Source organism: Strongylocentrotus purpuratus, unplaced genomic scaffold (assembly GCF_000002235.5).
Source record: "Strongylocentrotus purpuratus isolate Spur 01 unplaced genomic scaffold, Spur_5.0 spur5_scaffold_9, whole genome shotgun sequence".
Lineage (NCBI taxonomy): Eukaryota > Metazoa > Echinodermata > Echinoidea > Camarodonta > Strongylocentrotidae > Strongylocentrotus > Strongylocentrotus purpuratus.
Window position 1 is genome coordinate 15,190,309 of NW_022145615.1, and position 23,660 is coordinate 15,213,968.

Here is a 23,660-nt window from a genome sequence, read left to right on the forward strand (position 1 = left end):
TGTAAAGAAGTGTGTAAATGAACTAAGTCCAGTGAATACTCGCATTGCAAATATGTCTCTACGTGATGGTTGTTTTCCAGATGTATTGAAACTTGCGAACATTTCTCCACTGATAAAGGCTAGCAAACTAGATTTAGAGGACCTAGGAAGTTACAGACCTATCGCTCACATCCAGTTCCTGGGGAAAACCATTGAGCGACTGGTGAACTTGCAGATTTAAGACCATCGGGTAGAAAATCACCTGTATGCAAGTATGCAGTCCGCGTATAGGCCCTATCACAGTTGCGAGTCTGCTGTTCTCCGAGTTGTTAATGACATACTGCTGGCCCTTGACAGAGGAAATGAAGCTGTGTTACTACTTTTGGATTATTCGTCAGCATTCGACACCATCCATCATGAAACATTGATCTCCCGTCTACAAAGGCGCTATGGAATCTGCAAGAATGCGTTGAAGTGGTTTCAATCATACTTCCAGAACAGGAGACACTCTGTAATCATTGGGGAATCACAGTCGCGTACTTACTACACCTGGTATGGGGTACCTCAGGGTACTGTCATCGGACCTTTAGCGTTTAGTCTGTATGCTTCTCCTCTTCAGGATGTCATCGACCATCACAACATAAACATGACACTCAAATGTATATAACCTTAAAGAGTAATGAGCAATCTAATATCATTGACAGACTACAAGTGTGTGTGAACGATATCATCAATTGGTCTAATAAAAATGATCTTAAACTCAATAGTAACAAAACTGAGGTTCTACATTTCACCAGCAAATTCAGGAAAAGTAACCAGACGGATGGCATAGAAATAGACAATACCATTATCAAATCTGTCGATGCCGCTAGAAATCTTGGCGTGCAGCTAGATAAAAATCTTACAATGAAAGCTCAAGTCAATAATGTATGTAAAACCAGTTCGTTTGCTCTGCACAAAATTGGAAAAATCCGCCAATTCCTAACCAAAGAAGCTACTAAGCAGCTGGTTCATGCCCTGGTTATATCTCGCATAGATTTTTGCAATAGTTTACTATATTCTCTTCCTGATGTTCACACCGATAAATTACAAAGAATCCAAAACTCAGCAGCCAGACTAATAACTAGAACTAAACGCAGAGAACATATAACACCCATACTTAAACAATTGTACTGGCTGCCAGTTAAGTCCCGTATAATTATAAGATCCTTTTACTGACATATCAATGCCTAAACGGTACAGCCCCGTCTTACCTCCAAGATCTCATTCTACAATATACCCCTACCAGAAACTTAAGATCAAATAGTAAATCCCTCCTAGTAGCTCAAAGCACTCAAACAAAATATTATGGCACTCGCTCTTTCAGAAATTCTTCGGCCGAATTGTGGAACAGCTTGCCTGATACTGTCAAACAGGCAAGCACAACAGAATCATTTAAAACTCTGTTGAAGACCTATCTTTTTGTAAATTGTTAATTTTGTTCCAGCTGTTTAGTGACTTCTTTGGTTATAGTATCATGTACATATTTAATATTTAATTTATTTTTCATTTAATTGTCATGATTTTTCATGTTTAAATTTGTATTACCTGAATTTACAATGTATTACATGTAAGCTATGTAGGAATTGTGTATCATTATTTTTGTTTGTAATTAATTATTTTCATGTATCAGGCATAAATGTTCATTTCTATTCTGCCCTTTTCCTTCTTTTCTAAGCGCATAGGGACTTTCTTTATGTGAGTGATATGCGCTATACAAATAACGTTCATTATTATTATTATTATTATTTCAGTTACAAATGTAATATCTTTTTCATTCTTTATGGCGAGCAGGGCGCTTACGGAATCACAAAAAATAACAATGCCAACATTCACATTAATGTTCTCTAGCCAATTAAGCGCAAGGACAATTGCAGCCAGTTCGGCTCTGAAAGATGATGTGTGATCCGCCAATCGTTTGGCTTGTTGAAAGGAAAAGGCTGGTACATAAAAAGAAGCAGAACTTATTTCAATATTTGGAACCTTTGGCCCATCTGTATAGATGTGTAGTTGTATTGGCCATTTGGTACTGATCAATTCTAAACTCCGTTGACGTAAATAAGATGGGTTTTCATGTTTGTTCACTATTTCGCTTAATTCTATTGACACATTTGGAGCATTAATTTTCCAAGGAGGGAAACTAGGTATAGGGTAGGGTTCGATAGTATAATGTTTCATTAGTTCTGTTCTGCATCCAAATGGCTTGTTATTCTTTTGGAGCTTCAAAAGCTCCATTTGCCAGCTGGGCTTAACGTTTAATATGACAGGGTAATCTCGATGCATTTCAATCTTTTGTCTGAATCTGTCCGCAAGCATCTGTCTTCTTAAGTCTAAGGGCATTTCACCTAGTTCAACTTGTAGTGAATCTAATGATGTAAGAGGAAGAGATCCCGCACAAATTCTCAAGGCTTGATATTGAATGGAGTCAAGTGATTTCTTTATACTTTGAGCCGCACTGTCATAGGCTTCACAACCAAAATCTAATAATGATCTAATCAATGCTCTATATACCATTAGCAGGGATTTCGAGGAGCTTCCCCATGTAGTCCCAGTAAGGCATCTAAGAATGTTCAGTTTCTTTTTACATCTAAGGACTACGGCATCTATGTGCGTCTTCCATGAAAGTCTTTTGTCAAATATAAGTCCTAAGAATTGCTTCTTTGATTGGAATAAAAGTGCGTCGTTGTTTAATTTCAGTTCTGGGTATTTTGCTTTATTGTTTTTAGTAAATAACACTGGAAAGGATTTACTCTGAAAGGCGAAAGCCTCATTTAGTAAACCATTCACTCAATGTGTTCAGATAGCACTGTATTCTGTTTGAAATAATTTCTATGTTATTACCTGACATCCAGATGACACAGTCATCAGCATAAATGTGGAGATGTGGTGATTAATTCATCCGTTGGAATATCACTCATCATGATATTATACAATATAGGACTTAAGACACTCCCCTGGGGGAGGCTGTTGTACATTTCATATAATTTTGATTCTTCTTTACCAATCTTTACCTGGAAAGTCCATTCTTTCAGTTATAGAGAAATTCTAGCATATTACCTGTAATACCATGTACTGACAGTTTGTACATAAGGCCTTTGATACAAAGTCTATCATATGCCTTTTCAATATCAAGAAAGACTGCTAATGTATATTCACCAACATTAATGCTTCTTTGGATGGCATTCTCTAAAAGTACAATGTTATCTGTGACCCCACGTTTACTACGAAAGCCAGTCATGAGGGGAGGGAGTATATTGTTTTTTTCTACATACCATTGGAGTCTATTCTTCACAATCCGTTCTAGTATCTTGGCAAAACACGAGGAAAGTGCTATGGGTCGGTACGACGATACCTATCGGGGGTCTTTATTCTGTTTAACACAGGTATTAGGATATAGTGTTTCAGACTGGGAGGTATGTTACCCGTATCCCATATCAAGTTCATGACCTTTAGCATATATTGTTTTGCTTTCTGAGGAAGTTTTTGATAGACCTGATAAGGGATCTTGTCTTTTCCAGAAGCTGATTGTTTACATGTTTTTAGAGTTCTTTGCAATTCAAAAAGAGTGAACGGTTCATTCAAGATATGCTCCATTCCCCGCTTCAGTGATTTCGTGACTTGTTGCTCAACATTTTTGTTTTCTTTTATTTCTGGACATTCTTTAACATTACTAATTGATTGGAGGAACTTAGAGAAAGCCTCAGTCTTTTCACTGTTACATGTGATTTCTTTTTCATTTTCTATCAGGACTGACATGTTTTTTGTTTTTATGACAGATACCCCCTTTAACCGTTTAATGGTAGACCATATCGCTGATTCTGGTACAAAGCGGTTGAGTCTTGAGCAAAATTCTTGCCAGTAATTTCGTTCTGCTTGGCTTAGAATTTTTTGTATCTTCAAATATGTATTTAGATTTTTATTGAAATGTGTCTTTTTAATCTATTATTAGCCCTGTTTCTTTCTTTGATACTTTGTGTACATTCTTTTGTCCACCAAGGTACAGGGTCATGTTTTTCCTTTCCCCTCTGGGGCATTATTTCTTTAATAGTCTCTGATAAACTTTTCATAAAACATTTATACATTTTCGTAGGGTCGGAATAGTTGCCACTATGTTCAATTTTATGTTCACATTTTTCGGCAAAAGTGTTCCAATCAAAATTTTTAAAAGACCAAGTTGTTTCCTCATTTATCTTCTTGCTGTTGCTGTTCACTTGCCCTGCCGGTCCAGCAATATCTGGGTGGAGATGGTAAAATGGTCACTACCAAGGGTGTGCCGCAAAAATTCCCATGAGCATAAGCAAGATAGTTTGGGGGAGGTGATGCTAAGATCCAAACATGACATTTTCCCAGTGCGTGGATCTATTCTGGTTCCTCTTCCGTCGTTCAAAATTATAAAGTTATTGTCATGTGTGAATTTTTCAATTATGTGCCCATTTTGGTCTATCTTTGTACTACCTCACACAGGGTTATGAGAGTTGAAATCCCCAACTATAAGGAATAGATTGTATTCTAGATTGTTAATCATCCTGTTTAAAATAATCTCGTTTAATTTTTTGCAAGGGTTATAGAAATTGATTATGGAGATTTTCGATCCAGCAGCATGTACTTTAATATGCTGTATTTCGCATTTTCCACCTGAATTTGGATCACATCCGACATCGGGAAGCCTCCGTTTAGGGCTTCGATGTCGACGTCGTCGCTCAGTACCGTCTCCGCGCTATAGCTTTGCAACTCAAACTTAAGCTATCAGTCTAAAATTATGCAAGCTTCTCGTATATGGTATCGTGCATGTGCGTAATACCATAAAGCATACGCGAAGTTTGCATAATTTTAGACTGATAGCTTCAGTTTGAGGTGCAGAGCTATAGCGCGGAGACGGTACTGAGCGACGACATCGACATCGAAGCCCTAAACGGACGCTTCCAGATGACCCCGCTTCCGGGGTCCGGCTGCATTGATTTAATACATGCGATGAGATACTTTTGAGCTTGCGACTAACACAAAATCAGGCTCTAAATCTGAAAAATACTTGAAATAAAGCTCATTTTATGGTACCCATATTTCTTACATACACGCGTAAGAAACTCGATTTTTGAGATTTGGGTAGCGGGACCGCCGATTACATCGCTAAAATGTGATATTTTAGGATATATTTTCCATTGCAAATGCAAATGTGGTTCTTCAGTGACTCTGGCATGGTATGGTATGTGTGGGATATGTAATATGCTAGTATTATGCGATGTAGACTATTTTAAAGGGATTTTACCATGCATCCAACGGATCGGCCGAAAACTGGAGCTGGTCGTTTACCCCTCCTTTACTCTAGCGCCATTTAATTTAGGTGTCATCAATCACAAAAGTACCGATTTTGAGTGAAATCAGTTGAGTTTTGTACAGTAGTGTTTGAAATGTTGAGAATCAATAGCACAGCTTTTAATACACAACCAGGATAGTTATGCACCTAGATTTAGATCTATGTGTGAGTCTGACAGGTTCCAGACAACTTGCCCCGATCAAAATGTCAAGCTCAAAGTTTATGTGTGGGACTACAGTCATAGGAGCAATCGAAGTATTACCCACGTTCAAGCTTAATACTCACATTTTAATCTGCACATTAGCACTTAGATCACAACTGTATGTATAGTAGAACTTGTCCTCACTTTCTGCCATTATAAAATCTTAAATCTGAGGTCGATATGTGGATTTTGCACCAATAATGTAGTAAACGACGAGATGAAAACATTATAGTGTAATAGACACAAGCTGGCGCTATTCCATGTAGATACACGACTAATGTGTCCTCGGTATTAGGTCCATGGTCTCCCTTACTGAAAAACGAATCATATCAGGGAAATTGTGGAACATCATGCCCTTCTGAGAAAGGCAAAGGTTTTGTCTTTCATCAACCTATTTATTAAAGGGAAGACGATTAGATTTAATTTATTTTTAAAAATGACACTTAGAAAAGGTCTAAAAACTGAATAAGAGGTAAGAAGTAAGTTTTTAAATCTTGGAAAAATGACAAAATAATATTAGACATACATGTTTGTACAATTTATACCAATCAATTATAATAATCTATCAATCCCCTCTTCTCTGTTTTATTTTCCCGATTATCTCCCTCTCTACTTACATTCTCATTCTCACCCTCACTAAATCCTATTTACAGCTTTTAAAGATATTCTATCATCATGCCTAAAATAAAAACTTGTTGCATTGCCCTTTGGGTGCCAAAACATGGGTCGGTCGGTCGGAAAAGATTTTTTTTTTTTTTAACTTTTTTTTTGTCGCCCTCTTTGGGCCGATATTTTTCAGATTTGAATGTTATTTTTTTCCCGCCCTCTTTTGGCTGATATTTCTCAGTTTTTAATGCTTTAATACAAGTGTTTCAACGTCATCATTCCATTGATATCTTTTTCACATGATCATCCATGGTTTGCACGAGTGAGAATTTTGTAATAATTTGATTTTATACATTTATATCCCATTTACACAAACAAAATACATAATTTTGTATTCATTAATAAAAAAAAAATCTAAAAAAACGGTTAAAACAAAAAAAACTTTTTTAAAATGCCGACCATAGATTTTCAGATTTGTGGGTCGGTCGCAAAGGGCAATGCAACAAAAAGTTTTTATTTTAGGCCTCATCAGCATCAGCGTCAGTATCAGTGTACGGTAGTTAGAGATGATCCTGATAAAACTTCCGGTCGTTTCATCGAGTGGTGCTTCATTCTAACCTGAACTTTTTTTGCTTGTTGTGGTTTCTTTTCAGAGTCCTGCAATATTAAATAGGTTATCTAAATGAAGTATGTTGCATTATCAGCTGACTTGTATTTATACTTTATTTCAGACTTACAATGTACAGTCACTTCCTAATGTATTTTATTGCAATGGTTAGATGGATTATAGTAGTAAAAGCCCTCAGAGCTGAATCAGCTGTTCTTTTATCCTCCATAAGCTACTTTTCTACCCCAACTTTCATGTCCAGACTGCATAAAATCTGTACAATGACACATTAATATCAGCCTTGGAAATCAGTTTGGAGAAAATACATGAAGATCTAATATTGTAACCCTATCATAACAAATATGGAATACGCAGTTGTCTTAATTTCATAATTATTACACATTTTACAATATGTGTGTTTTCTTTTGTTTTTTGTTTTAAAGTTTGATTATTTAATATTTAACATAAATACATAAATATGTTCTTAACTTATTTATAATCTTGTTATACTTCTTTTTGTTTTTACTTTATATATATATATATATATATATATATATATATATATATGCCAACAGATTATGATGATCTTATTTCAATTGTTTATCTTTTGGGCCTACCAATATAGTTTTAATTAATATGTAAATAACTCTGAAACCAGTGAAGTGGTATACCCCTATCACCAAAGTAATTAAGCTTATATAAAAGTATGTCATGATCCACAATATCGAAAGCTTTGGAAAGATCCATAAATATGCCTATTCCAAAATTATTATTTTTTATGGCTGTAATTATTTTGTCCTGTAAATCTATCAAAGCATGCACAGTTGCATGATTTGAGCGGAATCCATATTGATTGTTGATAATATAATTATTGCTACTCAGATAAGAATAGAAACGTTTGTGCATACATTTTTCAAATATTTTAGACAGAGAAGGTAAGATTGAAATAGGCCTGTAATTTTCAAAAGCATGACGATCATCTTTTTTATAAACAGGAACGATTCTAGCGATCTTTAGTTTTAGTCTATCGTGTACTCTCCTGACGGGCGCTTCGTAAACGAAACCAGCCCTAGCTGGGGGAGACAGAGAGAAGGAAAAAAGGGAAAGGGAAAGAGAAGATAAAAGGAAAGAAAGAATAATAAGAAGAAAAGAGGGAAACGGGGGGGGGGGGGGCGAAGGGCTCTTGCCTCCTCCTCACTCCCCCCCCCCCTCCCCGCCAAAAAATAAATCAGAGAGAGAGAGAGAAGGGAAAGGGAAAGGGAAAGAGAAGATAAAAGGAAAGAAAGAAGAGGAAGAAGAAGAAAAGAGGAAAACGGGGGAAGGGCGAAGGACTCTTGCCCCCCTCCCCCCCCCCCCCCGCCAAAAAATAAATCAGAGAGAGAGAGAGAGAGAGAGAAGGGAAAGGGAAAGGGAAAGAGAAGATAAAAGGAAAGAAAGAAGAGGAAGAAGAAGAAAAGAGGGAAACGGGGGCAAAGGGCTTTTGCCTCGTCCCCTCGCCCCCCGCCAAAAAATAAATAAGAGCGAGAGAGAGAAGGAAAGGGAAAGAGAAGAAAGAAAGAGAAAAACGAAAAAGAGGGAGAATAGGAAAGAAAGGAAAAGAAAGAAAAGAAAGGAGGCAAGAGCCCTTCGCCCCTGTTTCCCTCTTTTCTTATTCTTTTTCCTCTTCTTTCTTTCCTTTTATATTTTCTTTCCCTCTCCCTTCTCTTTCCCTTTATGGAGGGAGGGGGGAGGGGGAGGTAAGAGCCTTTCGCCCTTCCCCCGTTTCCCTCTTTCCGTCTTCTTCTTCTTTCTTTCCTTTTATATTTTCTTTCCCTTTCCCTTTCCCTTCTCTCTATCTCTCTCTCTCTCTCCTATTTATTTGTTGGCGCGGGAGGGGGGAGGAGGCAAGAGCCCCTCTTTTCTTCTTATTCTTCTTCCTTTCCTTTTTTATTCTCTTTCCCTTTCCCTTCTCTCTCTCTCTCTCTCTCTTATTTATTTTTTGGGCGGGGGGATGCAAGAGCCCTTCGCCCCCGTTTCCCTCTTTTCTTCTTCTTCTTCCTCTTCTTTCTTTCCTTTTATCTTCTCTTTCCCTTTCCCTTTCCCTTGTCTCTCTATCTCTTATTTATTTTTTTGGCGGGGGGTGGGGAGGGAGGAGGCAAGAGCCCTTCGCCCTTCCCCCGTTTCCCTCTTTCCTTCTTATTCCTCTTCTTTCTTTCCTTTTATATTTTCTTTCCCTTTCCCTTCTCTCTCTTATTTATTTTTGGCGGGGGGGGGGGGGGAGGAGGCAAGAGCCCTTCGCCCTTCCCCTGTTTCCCTCTTATTCCTCTTCTTTCTTTCCCTTTCCCTTCTCTCTCTCTCTCTCTCTCTCTCTCTCTTATTTATTTTTTTGGCGGGGGGGGGGGGGAGGTAAGAGCCTTTCGCCCTTCCCCCGTTTCCCTCTTTCCTTCTTCCTCTTCTTTCTTTCCTTTTATATTTTCTTTCCCTTTCCCTTTCCCTTCTCTCTCTCCTTATTTATTTTTTGGCGGGGGGGGGGGGAGTGAGGAGGAGGCAAGAGCCCTTCGCCCCCCCCCCCGTTTCCCTCTTTTCTTCTTATTATTCTTTCTTTCCTTTTATCTTCTCTTTCCCTTTCCCTTTTTTCCTTCTCTCTGTCTCCCCCAGCTAGGGCTGGTTTTGTTTACGAAGCGCCCGTCAGGAGAGTACACGATAGAGTACACGATAGAGTACACGATAAAATTCACGATATCGTCAATTTCATCGTGAAAAGTTCACGATAAAGTTCACGATATCGTCAATTTCGTGAATTTCTTCGTGAAAAATATGCGATAAAATTGACGATATCGTGAATTTTATCGCATATTTTTCACGATTTAGTCTATTCGCGATGTCCCTTCAGGGCCACCATAGAGACAGCACTAAGATTTTTCAGATAATCTTTAAAATCTGAGGATACAAAACTATCATCTTCGAGCAATGAAGTAATTGCTATGAACATTAAATTATTTCAAAGGAAATCAGATTTTTTTAAAGCTTTGGTAGTAGGTCTAGGAATGTTGATAAATCAGATTAAGTGAAGCAATTTTATGCTCATTTACTGGTAAATTGTTACTGTTTTCCTATACTAGTGTACTTTGGAAAAACTATGTGTCTCTGACAATTTTTTGCATCTAACATGATTTATTTAAAACACTTTTGCCAATTAATTACTAAATGCCCCCTTTCATCTCATTCCAAGCGCCACTTCTCTCTCATTCTCTCTCTCTCTCTATTTATACTGTACATAATCATTCTCACTCATTAATTGATTCATCTGTCATAATCATTCTGTTATGAACACTACAAAGGAGAGTATTGTATATAAAATTACAATTATTACCATGATAACTATCTGTCAGGTATATATTTATGATCATTTTGATTGTGTAGCTGGTAGCCTGGATAAAAACTTTCCACATTGTGTTAGAATATAAAATGGGAATAGGATATGAAGTCCGGCCGGCCATTTTAGTAGAATACAAATGAAAGTGAACATACATTCAATTCTGATATTCAAAATAATGGAAGTACATGTACATCAAACCCATTTTGAATAAATTAGACAGTAGAAACTATTTATAAAAAGCTCTGATGTAACAAGATATGATAACGATGTGATTTTCATGGTCCAAATGATCTCATTATAACTAGTAATACCATCTATAAATGATATTGTGGACCTACATGTAGCTGTGCCTTCCGTTCTTGGTCAACAGCTATATACTAGGCCCTAGTATATACCAACCCTCACAACATATCATGTAGCATACACAAGGAGTAAGGGATGCTCTCGATAGCTCTTTCTGAATATCTTGAACCGGCCTTCCAAAGCAATGAAAATTCTATCAACATGCAAGTGAACCATTTTTGTAATAATATCTCTGTTCCTTTTTGTTTCTTTTCTTAAAGAGCTGAAAGGGAAAAGTACTATAAGCATAAAAAAGGCCAAGGCTTATCCTGGAAAGTACTTGAAATAGAAATGAATAAAAAATCACAAGTTATTACCAAACGCAATAACAATATGTAACACCTGAAACTCTATTAGAAATTTACATACTGCATGTCCTCATGTTTTTTTAAATAAAATAAAATAATGTTAGTGTGATTTAAATTGTACCCATCATATTACACATCATATTCAAATCAAGAGATGCCCATCCTCTCTCTCTCTCTCTCTCTCTCTCTCTCACTCTCCCTCTCTCTCTCTGTCCATTACACTATAATTACACTTAATATAAATAATACACTTTATATACTGCTATTATGGGTTTCAGATTAAGTAATAGCCCCCCCCCCTTCCCGGTCTCTTATTGTATTCTATGACGGTTAAATCTAGATATTGTATTTAATACTTTCCTAAAGATTTTATCACAATTATAATAATAATAATAATAGTGAACATTTATAATGCGCCATGTCTGTCAAAAATGACACTCCTGACGCAGTTGTGTGGAAGCTGTATTATTGTGGGCAAGTAATTCAAGAAAGAAAGTAAAATACATATAAGTTACAGTTTAACATACTTCAGGACATAATTTGCAATAATACAATAATACAATACAATACAATACAATGCATATTACAGCAATACATTATGTAAGGGTAGTACAATGTAAGACATAATTAAACAAACTAATATGTTGAGAACAAACATTTTTAACAAAGACTTGCCAAGATTTTTTTCTTCTATTTCTATGTAACTATAAGTTATCAAATTCAGAGTTGCTCAGAGAATCTTATACATTTTTTATTCATTTAATACATATTTTCTTTATATTGGGACGGTATGTATTGCTCATAGATACTTGATCCAATATATCTGGACAACTTTTGATGCAGTATAACCTTTACAATGACATACATGCAAATGTATCTTATATATTATTGCCTAAAGCGCTTCAATAAATTAATGATAAACGGAAGACTTTAAAATCAGTAATCAAATAGAGCAACGTGCACATTCCTATTGAAAGAAGTACCATTTTGTCTACAATACACCTTGTATTATTAATAACATTAGAGGACAACTCCTGCCATAATCACCACATCTTACGATAATATCTTGCTCTGACCTTGATTGTGCAATTCAGCTACATGGCTGTGACATTGATTGTTTAATAAACTGTTCTGAAATAATAATTAATGAATTAGTGTAAATAAATCATGAAATGATTTAAACCAGATTAATGTGATTTTTTTGTACGTGCAATATTTTGTTCATTGATCATCTTGATAATTTAAGGTAAACGAAAAGTCAAACTGGCTTATGTTTCCCATTTATTCTTCAAGTTCTATTGTGTAATATTTTTAATGTATCGTAATTAGTATCAGTGCCATCAGGCGCGGATCCAGGATTTCTTAGGGGGGGGGGGGCCCAAATTTGAAATTATGCGAGCCAAATATTGGAACGTAATGGTGACCAACTGTGACGTAATGCGGGGGGGGGGTAGGTGCAGGGAGGGGCGAGTTTCCCCCTCCCTCCTCCGCGAAACGCGGAAGCTTTGACGTTTCATTAAATCATTAGAGAAAGAAGACGATTCGTTGTACCGTTCTCGAAAATAATTCTCGTTTGAAATTAGTTTTTCCCCTCCCGCGCGAAGCGCGGAAAATTTTACGATTTATTAAATTATTGGAGAAAGAAGACGATTCGTTGTACAGTTCTCGACTCTTAATCATCGTCTGAATTCAGGTCCCCCCCCCCCCTACCGCGCGAAGCACGGAAGCTTTCAAATTTCCTTAAATCATTAGAGAAAGAAGACGATTCGTTGTACCGTTTTCGAAAATAATCCTCGTCTGAATTTAGATTCTCCTCCCTCCCCCTTCCGCGCAAAGCGCGGAAGCTTTTACGTTTCATTAAATCATTAGAGAAACAAGACGATTCGTTGAACAGTTGCATATGGTATGGCATATGCTCGACTCTTAATCCTCGTTTTAATTCAGTTTTCCCCCTCCGCGCGAAGCGTGGAAGCTTTTACGATTCATTAAATCATTAGAGAAAGAAGACGATTCGTTGTACCGTTCTCGATTCTTAATCCTTGTCTGAATTCAGTCCCCCCCCCTCCCCTCCTGCGCGAAGCTTTGACGTTTCATTAAATTATTAGAGAAAGAAGACGATGCGTTGTACCGTTCTCTATACTCTTAATCCTTGTCTGAATTTCAAAGATTTTCTTTGTCTGCTCCTTTTTCTTCCTACGTCCTCTTCCGATTTAGGGGGCCCGCCCCCCTCCAGGCTACGCGCCTGCGGTCAGATAAACACATTTTGATACCTTGTCCGGGGTTTAAGGCAATAAATTACGGTCAGATAAGCATTCAGGGGCCCGCCTTAGCAGGCACGTAGCCAGAGTTTGATGTTTGGGGGGGGGGGGTGCACATAGGTCTAAAAAAAGAGGTCTAAATTTTTTTAACCCCCCCCCCCCCACGTGCCTGCGCCTTAGGCCCCTGGTGGGGTCGAGGCGGCGGAGCCGACCCCGGAAGCTCAGGGGTTTTAGCCTGTTAATAAAAGGTCAGATGAGCATTTTATTTTATACCTTATTATTTTGTGACACTGGCAGGTCACTATTTGGCGTAGGGTCCAGGGGGAGGAGCCCCCAAAAATCAGGAGTTTTAGGCATTAAATTCCCGTCAGATGATCATCTAAGGGCCGCCGTAGGGCCCTAGGTGGAATCCAGGAGGCAGAGCCCCCGGAAGCTTAGGGGTTTTAGGCATTAATTCACGGTCAGATGAGCATATTTTGATGCTTCATTATTTTTTAACACTAGCTGGCAGTTAACTATTCTTTCTTTCTTGCTCTCATTCTATTTTATTTCTCTTTAATATACTTTTTTTCACAAAAAGTCGGGGGTGGAGGGAGCTCGAGGCTCGCCGATCCCCGCCGTACCTCGGGCCCTGACATGTTGGAATCTCAAGAATCATATTTCTTGCCTGGCTGTAAATTTAGGAATTTTCCAACAAACACATACAAACGTATAACTTACTAAAAAGTGAGGAAAAATTTCGGAAATTATGTCATTTCAGCATTATTTGTAATCCACCGTTGTGGAATTAGAAATAAACCACGTTTGAATTTGATTTCCCCCAAGCCCCCCCCCCCCTATCTCCTCTTTTCCCTTTTTTTCCCTTTCCTTTCTTCTCTCTTATTTTTTTGATTGGGGAGGGGGGGGGGTCAACAGCCTGGGAGGCAAGGCTCTTTCGGCCCCCATCCGATCTCCTTCTTCCACCTTTTCTTTTCTTCTTCCTCTCCTTTCTTTCCCTTTCTCTCCTCTTTCCCTTTCCCTTCTTTTCCTTTCTTCTCTTTTTTTTTTTTTTTTTTTTTTTTTTTTGCGGGGGGGGGGGGGCCAAGGCCCGCTCGGCCCCCCCCCTGGATCCGCGCCTGAGTGCCATTATTATTCAACAGTATTTATTACTATTTAAGCAGTAATACAAAGTCTAGAAATGAATTATATATTTATGAATTGTTTTTCATTTTATTTAAGACTTTGCAAAGTACATGAAAATGTTTAATTTTGTATATTAATGTTCAAATTTGCTTATTATCTGAATTGTCTTTTTTGTCTTGCATCTAAAGCTTGATATTTAAACAAAAATTGTTTACTTTGTTAGGCATCCCACTTGGCATTGTTTAAGCAGAAAATTCCAGATAGAGGAATTTAGAGGGGAAAAAAAAGAAATTTGAGATTAATTCCATCTCGGGACTGAAGATGGAATTTAGTCTGAGTCACGTGTTGCTTATCAGTCTCTGCACAAAAATATGGAATTATACATGATAAAGAACCGTTTTTTAAATGGAACACAAAAAGCAATGTCAAAATGGCTCTTAATATTACTTTGGTTCAGCAGGTAAAGTTTGCACATGCAGACGTGCATATTTAAACTTATCCTGAATATGCAATAGGGTTTATGCAATAGAGTAAACTCTTTTTGCATCAGCAACTTTGTTTTCATTTCCAGACGTGAAAGTGTTAATTAAGTTGACTAATACATTAATAAAGTTGTGCATCATTGTGCCATGCTTTAATTCCTAGTATTGTGAGAGCATGAGAAAAAATTACGACTCAATAAATTCCTGGCATCTAAAGTTTATTTGTACCTTGCAAGTGGGAAATGTTCATACCCTGTTACATTTCAGAAATATAGAAATATAACATGACATTTTTTTAAATTATCAATTGGTAATTGTAAATCATACATTCCAAGTACTTCTGTGAGACCTTTTTTTTTGCCTGTACACAAAATGTTGTACAAGTTTGCTTTTGTATCAATATTAATATTGATATTTTGATAATTTATATTATGAACCAAGTTAGAGCACTATATACTTTGTTATCTTATTGTAGTTGTTATCAAAACATTCTGTTCTGCAATGGTTATCATACTAGTTATCATGCTTTACTTTTTATCATAACATAGATTTGATATTTAAAAAAGATGGATTCATTTATTGTGAAAAAGAGATTTATCGTTGTTAATTGTTGGTTGTGAAATGATTTAAATGCAACACAAGTTTGCTGTTTATATATTCATGCGTTTATGTTATTGAAGGGATGATTGCAATACCTGATACTGTGTTAACAACACTTCTAATTTGCCATAGTATGTTTGAAATTCTTATATCACATATAATTACTGGTATATATTTGTTAGTGACGGCCATACTCTAATATAATTTGATTGTAGAACCTTGGTAGAACCCCCATAATCTCCTGTTAACATATCCAGGAGCTCTCATTTTGATGAGGGTGGAGGCTGTAGTCCTCCCGAAGCCTGGCATAAGCTTGCTTGTTAGCTTGGTTCGGTGTACATGTATGTACCATATTCATGGATGCATACGTGTGTACCACTGGTGAGTTAGGAACTGTCACAAGTGTAGCTATACCACAAATTGCATTCATTCTTTTAACCATGTCATACAATGTATGTTCCCACTAAGCAGTATTATCTGCTTCATTATTATTGTTTATACAGGGATATGTCCCTTGTATGTGTACTAGCTTAGGCAAGGTGCCCGGCTGTTCATGTTAAAGCAATGTTTGAGAATAAATTTGACTTTTTTTTTCCTTCTGAAAACAAATGTTTACACTATTTAGATGTTCAAATGGCCTCGTAAAATGGTGGTCATTGGATGGTAGGATAGTGCCTATACATCTGTGATGTCTCTAGATAGGAAACATGGTTACACGGTTAAAAGAATGTTTGACTGGTATAGTGCCATCCACTGTATATTTATAGGAGAGTGTATAGCTTTATTGGTAGACAGTTTCCTACCATAAAACATTGTTTGTTGTATTGATAATCAATGTTCCACTAGAACAACATACCTTTATATTCAAGGTTTGATTATAAGATGTTGGCAGAATATGTGAGAGAGGGGAATAGGAGGAATTCATAGTATTTTCCTCCCATTGTCTTATATGTTTGTGTCACGTTAGTGCATACCCTCTCTCTCTCTTTACTTGACATCTAAACTGCTGCTTTTTACATTATGATGAAGATACGTACATTTTGTAGTACATACCAGTTTGGTGTAGCCAGGCAAGTATGTAGCCTGTTCTTCTGCACCTTTTCCCTGAACTGGTATTTTTGTATGGTTTTAGGACAGACATATATCCTTATCATTTTATACAGTGGATGGTTTAGCATTGAAATACCTGCACCCTTTTTTAATTTTTTTTTTTTTATTTATTTATTTTTACTATAGGTGGCAAGTAAGCTTTACTGAGATTCTCTTTTGGAACTCTATAGTGCCTTTGCCCTTAGAGGGCTGGGGCGTCTGGTCATAACAAATATTTTTTTTCAAGGGGGTGAGGATGGGAGGATGGAGCCCTTCCTAGTTGAGCTAAACAACAGGAATTACAGGACAGTGGTAGGGAATACCCCAAGCCTGGGCCAATGGATGATAAAAAAAGGCAAAATGTGCCAGTCAGAATGTACCCCTCCCTGATATAACTATCCTTAAACACAACAGATAGGGAGGAGCTTCAATCGATTGCTCCTCTCATTATCTGTTGTAAGCTAGAAGGGGAGAAGAAACTCTAAATACCATCTTCAAATGGGTCCCTCCCCTGCATACCAATGCATATATACAGTGACAGGGAGGAGCCTAGCTAGTGGCATATATAAGCAGTGCTCCTACATTGATGGGCTCCTCCCATTATTATACTATAGGAGAGGGGCAATAAAGTACCTCATCCCAAATATACCACCTTCGACTCATATGGGAGGGGCAAAGAATCACATGAGGAATTTCCCCCATCATATACCCCCTTCTAATTTCATCAATAGTTAAATCCTCATCCTATCAAAGTTGGTTGACGATACAAGAATTAGATTTTGAGTTCCACAATCTTAAGGATAATTTCCAATTGGTACTAGGATGATTATTTCCATTGGGCATAATGAAGTTCATTTTGTCCAACATTCATCCAATATCTGTACTATTGCGTGATCAAGGTTAATCTACTTGCCACCTGTAACCATGGTAACTGCACGTCCTGTGCTATGTAGGACCCACATGACAGGGTTGATGGCAAGAGGAGACATTCAAGAAATGTCTTCATGACATCTCCAGTCACGTCGATGTGGGTAGGGGCGTCAATCCATTATTGGGGAAAACATTGCATTATTATATAGACAGCCACTTCTAAAATTAGTTGCAACCCTTAGGATTGACGCCCCTGAGTAACATCATTGTTTGTGTTTCAATACAATACTCACAGCTGATTTATTGAAGCATATATATATATATACTATTTACTGACTCTATTTGTTTGTGAACAATGTCAATGTCATTGAAACTCCAGAAAATGCAAATGTAATATATGCATAATTAGTAGCACATTGTATTATTTTCAACTGACATATTGCAATAGTGTAAACATTTGTACAACTCTTATGATTGAATTACTGATTTTATGAGACCAACAAATATAAATGTATTTCACAAATAAAGATAATGTTTTGGAACTATTATACACTTCGTGATGTAATACATAAAATGAAATTCTGATATACTTTCTGCTGTCATGTTTTTTTTTCTCCAATGAAATGAGCTTTTCAAATATTTCAAAGATATTTATAATGAGTGTGTGTGTGTGTCTGTGTATGCGTTAGTCCTTCTTCTGCTACCTTCCTACATCTCATACCCTTCTCCCACTACAGTCATACTTTGAATTCAACTATCGTTCTACCTACAACCATCCTGTTTCTACCATCCTACCTATTTTCCATCCTACGTCTAATACCACCCTACATCTACCCCCATCCTACCCCTACCCCAACCCTACCTGTTCTTCAAGCCTACCTCTACTACCATCCATCGTCTACTTCCACCCTACCCATTTTTTCCAACCTCTACTACCATCCTACGTCCAACCCCACTCTACCCCCACCCTACCCGTTCTACCTCCCTATGTCTACTACCACCCTTCCTGTTCTTCCATCTTGCCTCTTCTACCATCCTACTTGTCTAACACTCATCTACCTCCTATACGATCATGAACATCCTATCTCTACGACTATCCTCAATCTAACGGTATCCTTTCCCTACTACCACACTACCCATTCTTTAATCCTACCTCTACTAATATCCTACGTCTACTAACACCACCTATCTCGTTCTTCCACTCAATATACATTCTATACGATCATTAAAATCCTACTTCTACCACTTTCTTCCCTCTAACACTATCCTCCCCTACTACCATCCTACCCCTACCCCCTTCCTACCTCTAACCCACCCTACCCTTTCTTCTATCCTACCTCTACCACTATCCTTCGTCTACTACCACCCTACCCATTCATCCATCCTACCTCTACCCCCATCCTATCCATTATTCAATCCTACCTCTACTACCATCCTACCCTTTCTTCTATCCTACGTCTACCACTACCCTACCATTTCTTCTATCCTACCTCTACTACCGTCCTTCGTCTACTACCACCCTACCCATTCTTCCATCCTACATCTACCCCCATCCTACGTCTACTAACACCACCTATCTCGTTCTTCCACTTAATATACATTCTATACGATCATTAAAATCCTACTTCTACCACTTTCTTCCCTCTAACACTATCCTCCCCTACTACCATCCTACCCCTACCCCCTTCCTACCTCTACACCACCCTACCCATTCTTCAATCCTACCTCTACTACCATCATACGCCTACCACCACCCTACCCTTTCTTCTATCCTACCTCTACTACCATCCTTTGCCAACTACAACCCTACCCATTCTTCAATCCTATGCCTACCACCACCCTACCCATTTTTCAATCCTACCTCTACTACCATCCTACCCCTACCCCCTCCCTACCTCTACCCCACCCTACCCTTTCTTCTATCCTACCTCTACTACCGTCCTTCGTCTACTACCACCCTACCCATTCTTCCATCCTACATCTACCCCCATCCTACGTCTACTAACACCACCTATCTCGTTCTTCCACTCAATATACATTCTATACGATCATTAAAATCCTACTTCTACCACTTTCTTCCCTCTAACACTATCCTCCCCTACCACCACCCTACCCATTCTTCAATCCTACCTCTACTACCGTCCTACCCCTACCACCACCCTACCTCTACCCCACCCTACCCTTTCTTCTATCCTACCTCTACTACCGTCCTTCGTCAACTACAACCCGACCCATTCTTCCAACCTACGCCTACCACCACCCTACCCTTTCTTTAATCCTACCTCTACTACCATCCTACGCCTACCACCACCCTACCCTTTCTTCTATCCTACCTCTACTACCATCCTACGCCTACCACCACCCTACCCTTTCTTTAATCCTACCTCTACTACCATCCTACGCCTACCACCACCCTACCCTTTCTTCTATCCTACCTCTACTACCATCCTTCGTCAACTACAACCCGACCCATTCTTCCAACCTACGCCTACCACCACCCTACCCTTTCTTTAATCCTACCTCTACTACCATCCTACGCCTACCACCACCCTACCCTTTCTTCTATCCTACCTCTACTACCATCCTACGCCTACCACCACCCTACCCTTTCTTCTATCCTACCTCTACTACCATCCTACGCCTACCACCACCCTACCCTTTCTTCTATCCTACCTCTACTACCATCCTACGCCTACCACCACCCTACCCTTTCTTCTATCCTACCTCTACTACCATCCTACGCCTACCACCACCCTACCCTTTCTTTAATCCTACCTCTACTACCATCCTACGCCTACCACCACCCTACCCTTTCTTCTATCCTACCTCTACTACCATCCTTTGTCAACTACAACCTTACCCATTCTTCCATCCTACGCCTACCACCACCCTACCCTTTCTTTAATCCTACCTCTACTACCATCCTACGCCTACCACCACCCTACCCTTTCTTCTCTCCTACCTCTACTACCATCCTTTATCAACTACAACCTTACCCATTCTTCCATCCTACGCCTACCACCACCCTACCCATTCTTTAATCCTTCCTCTACTACCATCCTACGCCTACCACCACCCTACCCTTTCTTCTATCCTACCTCTACTACCATCCTTCGTCAACTACAACCCTACCAATTCTTACATCCTACGCCTACCACCACCCTACCCTAACTACCCTAACTATGAAAATGTGCCTGCTTGGTCTACTTAATGTCGCATTGTCATAGCCTGGATAAGATCAGTCGGGGGCAGGGTGGTGGGGCAACATTTCCCACAAGGAAGTTAAATTACGATACGATAATATATGTTCAAGTTTTCCTTTTTTTGAGTCACCATAAGGGCGGGAGATGTCTCTATATAATTATCAAAGATAAAAGGTGAAATTAAAACAAGACAAATATTCAGGGCCATGTGTCGCCTTGGGGTGTCCTCCGCCCAACATTTCCCTTGGTTATGAGCATTTTGGATATTGCTTAGGCCTGTTTCATTCTATGAATAACGACCCTCATCCCGTATTATGAATAGCGACCCTATTTCTATATTATGAATAGCGACCCTCATTTCTTATTATGTATAGCGAACCTCTACTCCTATTATGAATAGCGATCCTCATTTCGTATTATGAATAGCGACTCTCTCTCTCGTGGTATCATGAATAGCGACCCTCATTTCGTATTATGAATAGCGACCCCCTACTCCTATTATGAATAGCGAACCTCATTTTGTATTATGAATAGCGACCCTCATTTCGTATTATGAATAGCGACCCTCTACTTCTATTATGAATAGCGACCCTCTTCTTCTACTATGAATAGCGACCCTCTACTCCTATTATGAATAGCGACCCTCTTCTATTATGAATAGCGACCCTCTTCATCGATTATGAATAATGACCCTTATGAAAAGGGACCCTCATTTTGCATTATGAATAGCGACTCTCATTTCGTATTATGAATAGCGACCCTCTCGTCGTATTATGAATAGCGACCCTCTTCCTGTGTTATGAATACCGACCCTTGTGTAATATTATGAATAGGGACCCTTAGGAATAACGACCCCGATTTCGTATTATGAATGGCGACCCTCTTCTAATATTATGAATACCGACCCTCTTCTTTGATTATGAATAGCGGTCCTCATGAATAATGACCCTTATGAATAATGACCTTTTCTCCCATCATGAAAAGCGGACCTTATGAATAGCGGTCGTTACGAATAGCGGACCTTATGAATAGCGGTCCATATGAATAGCGACATTGACTCATTTTAACACCTAGTACTTTGTCTAATTTAAAAAAAATAAACTGAATATCTTACAATTCAACGATTTCTTCAAGTAGGCCTACTTTTATTAATTTCTTCAACTGCTTAAAAGAAGGGCTACAAATGCATTTTTGTAGTGCTATAGTGTGAACAGGCTACTTGAAAAATCACATTTATAGTACATCATATATCCTTGATCATCCTCTCCTATCTGTTTGTTTCCATTCCTCTGTTTGTCATCCTTTATTTGCTACCTATGATATTTGAATATACATTATTTCCTTTTATTATATAAATGAACATGTAGATACCTTTATATGCAAAATAAACCCCTGAGGTTTAAAGTTGTAAAGCCCAGGGAAGTTCAACATGCAGTCATAGAGTAAGGGTGTCTTCATCGAAGTGTCTCTGTAACTTTAGAACCACGCAGGTGCGTAGCAAGGGGGGTGGGGCAGTCGCCCCCCCCCCCCCGAAAAAAACGCCGACCCCCCAAAAAAGTGAGGACGTAGGAAGAAAAAGGGGGGAAAGTCGAGAACGGTACAACAAATCGTCTTCTTTCTCTAATAATTTAATAAAATGTCAAAGATTCCGCGCTTCGCGCGGGAGGGGGACTGAATACAGATAAGGATTAAGAGTCGAGAAATGAACAACGAATCAACTCCTTTGTCTAATAATACGTCAAAGCTTTCGCGCTTCGCGCACGAGGGGGGGGGGAGACTGAATTCAGACAAGGGTTAAGAGTCGAGAAAGGTAAAACGAATCGTCTTCTTTCTCTAATAATTTAATGAAACTTCAAAGTTTCCGCGCTTCGCGCAGGAGGGGGTGGGAGGAGGGGTGGAATTGAATTTAGACAAGGATTGAGAGTCGAGAAAGGTACAACGAATCGTCTTCTTTCAAAGCTACGGCGCTTCGCGCGGGAAGGAGGAAACTCCCCCCTCCCTGCACCCCCCCCCCCCCTAGGGAGCGCGCTTTGCGTGCTACCGCCCCCCTAAAATAAAATCCTAGCTACGCGCTTGGAACCACGCCCTTTGCCTACCCGCTCAGGCCACTCTACATTATCGAGTCATTATATCGAGAGAAAAATTGGCTCGCGCTTTGCGCTTGCATGGTTTAACTGCATATGGAATTCCGAACGTGATTAGCATCTTAGAACTTCCGACGCCATATTTGTTTAATCTATTTAACCCATGTTAGAATGATTATTTCAGGGGATTATTTTGAATAATCATTTTAACATGCAGTGATTTCAGGTCACTTTATCGAGAGCGGAAAAAAAAAATCAGCTCGTGCTTTGCGCTTGCATGATTTAATCGCCCAGTGGGTATACAATTAAGACTCAAAAGGCAAAAAATACTGTGTTTCCAGGTAATCACCCTAACCCCCCTCCCTAGTGGTGGTTTAAAAATGGGGGTAGAGCAAAGAGAGAGGAAAAAGGAAGGCTTAAATTTTGTGGACTGTCTAAAATGGTAACACCGTTGGGGGTGGGGGTGGCAGTCGGGGGAAAAAAAATCTTCAAACGTCGGGTCAAAAACGAGCCCCCCCCCCCCCCAATCCTGAAAATCTTCCTAAGCCTATGATGTAGATAAAACAAAATGACTTGCTAATAGTTTATATGTACCTACATTATTACATGACTTACAATACCTTTTATTTGAGCTTCATTGTCTTTGTTGCATCTATAATTTTCTGTTTTTATCATTTAATGTGATGTATTATATGTCATTTTATTACATTTTATATTACGACATGTATATTGTTTATTAATTAAATGTAGCAGTGATGTTTGATGAATATATGATGCGACTTGACTAAGCCAATTAGGCTACCTTAGGCACTATACATTGGAGACAAGGGCTCTCATGTGATCCTACTCCTAATAGTTGCAGCTTCATGCATATCAAGGGGGCAGTCTCAAAATTAAACTAATGCTGCCCCGAGGTGCCCCAAGGGAAATAAGTTGAAAAAATGCAAACAAAGTATTAACATGATAGTGTAATGAGTGTATTCTGGATATGAAATTATTTAAAAATCCATCATCAAGAATTCCAAGTATCTTTATTTCATAGTCCTTCAAAATCTAATTTTAAACACTACAATTAATACACCTCTAATTCCAGCCCCTCCCCCCCCCCCCCGCCATGACCCAATAGAAAAATCTAACTTTCCTGCTGTATTGTAGATATCTAAGAGGCGGATGTTTATATCGTTACATTAAGAATAG

At 38.7% G+C, this 23,660-nt stretch overlaps 1 protein-coding gene across 1 annotated transcript in view; it reads right to left on the reverse strand.

The window, feature by feature from the left end:
• Nucleotides 1-5,777, reverse strand: part of LOC591736 (phosphatidylinositol 3-kinase catalytic subunit type 3) — a 26,028-nt gene extending 20,251 nt beyond the window's left edge. The window contains exon 1 of the mRNA XM_030976944.1: nt 5,618-5,777. Within this exon, the coding sequence (XP_030832804.1) occupies nt 5,618-5,688 (71 nt within the window). The 5' untranslated portion in view covers nt 5,689-5,777. The remainder of the gene's footprint in view (nt 1-5,617) is intronic.
• Between the last annotated feature and the right edge of the window lie 17,883 nt (nt 5,778-23,660).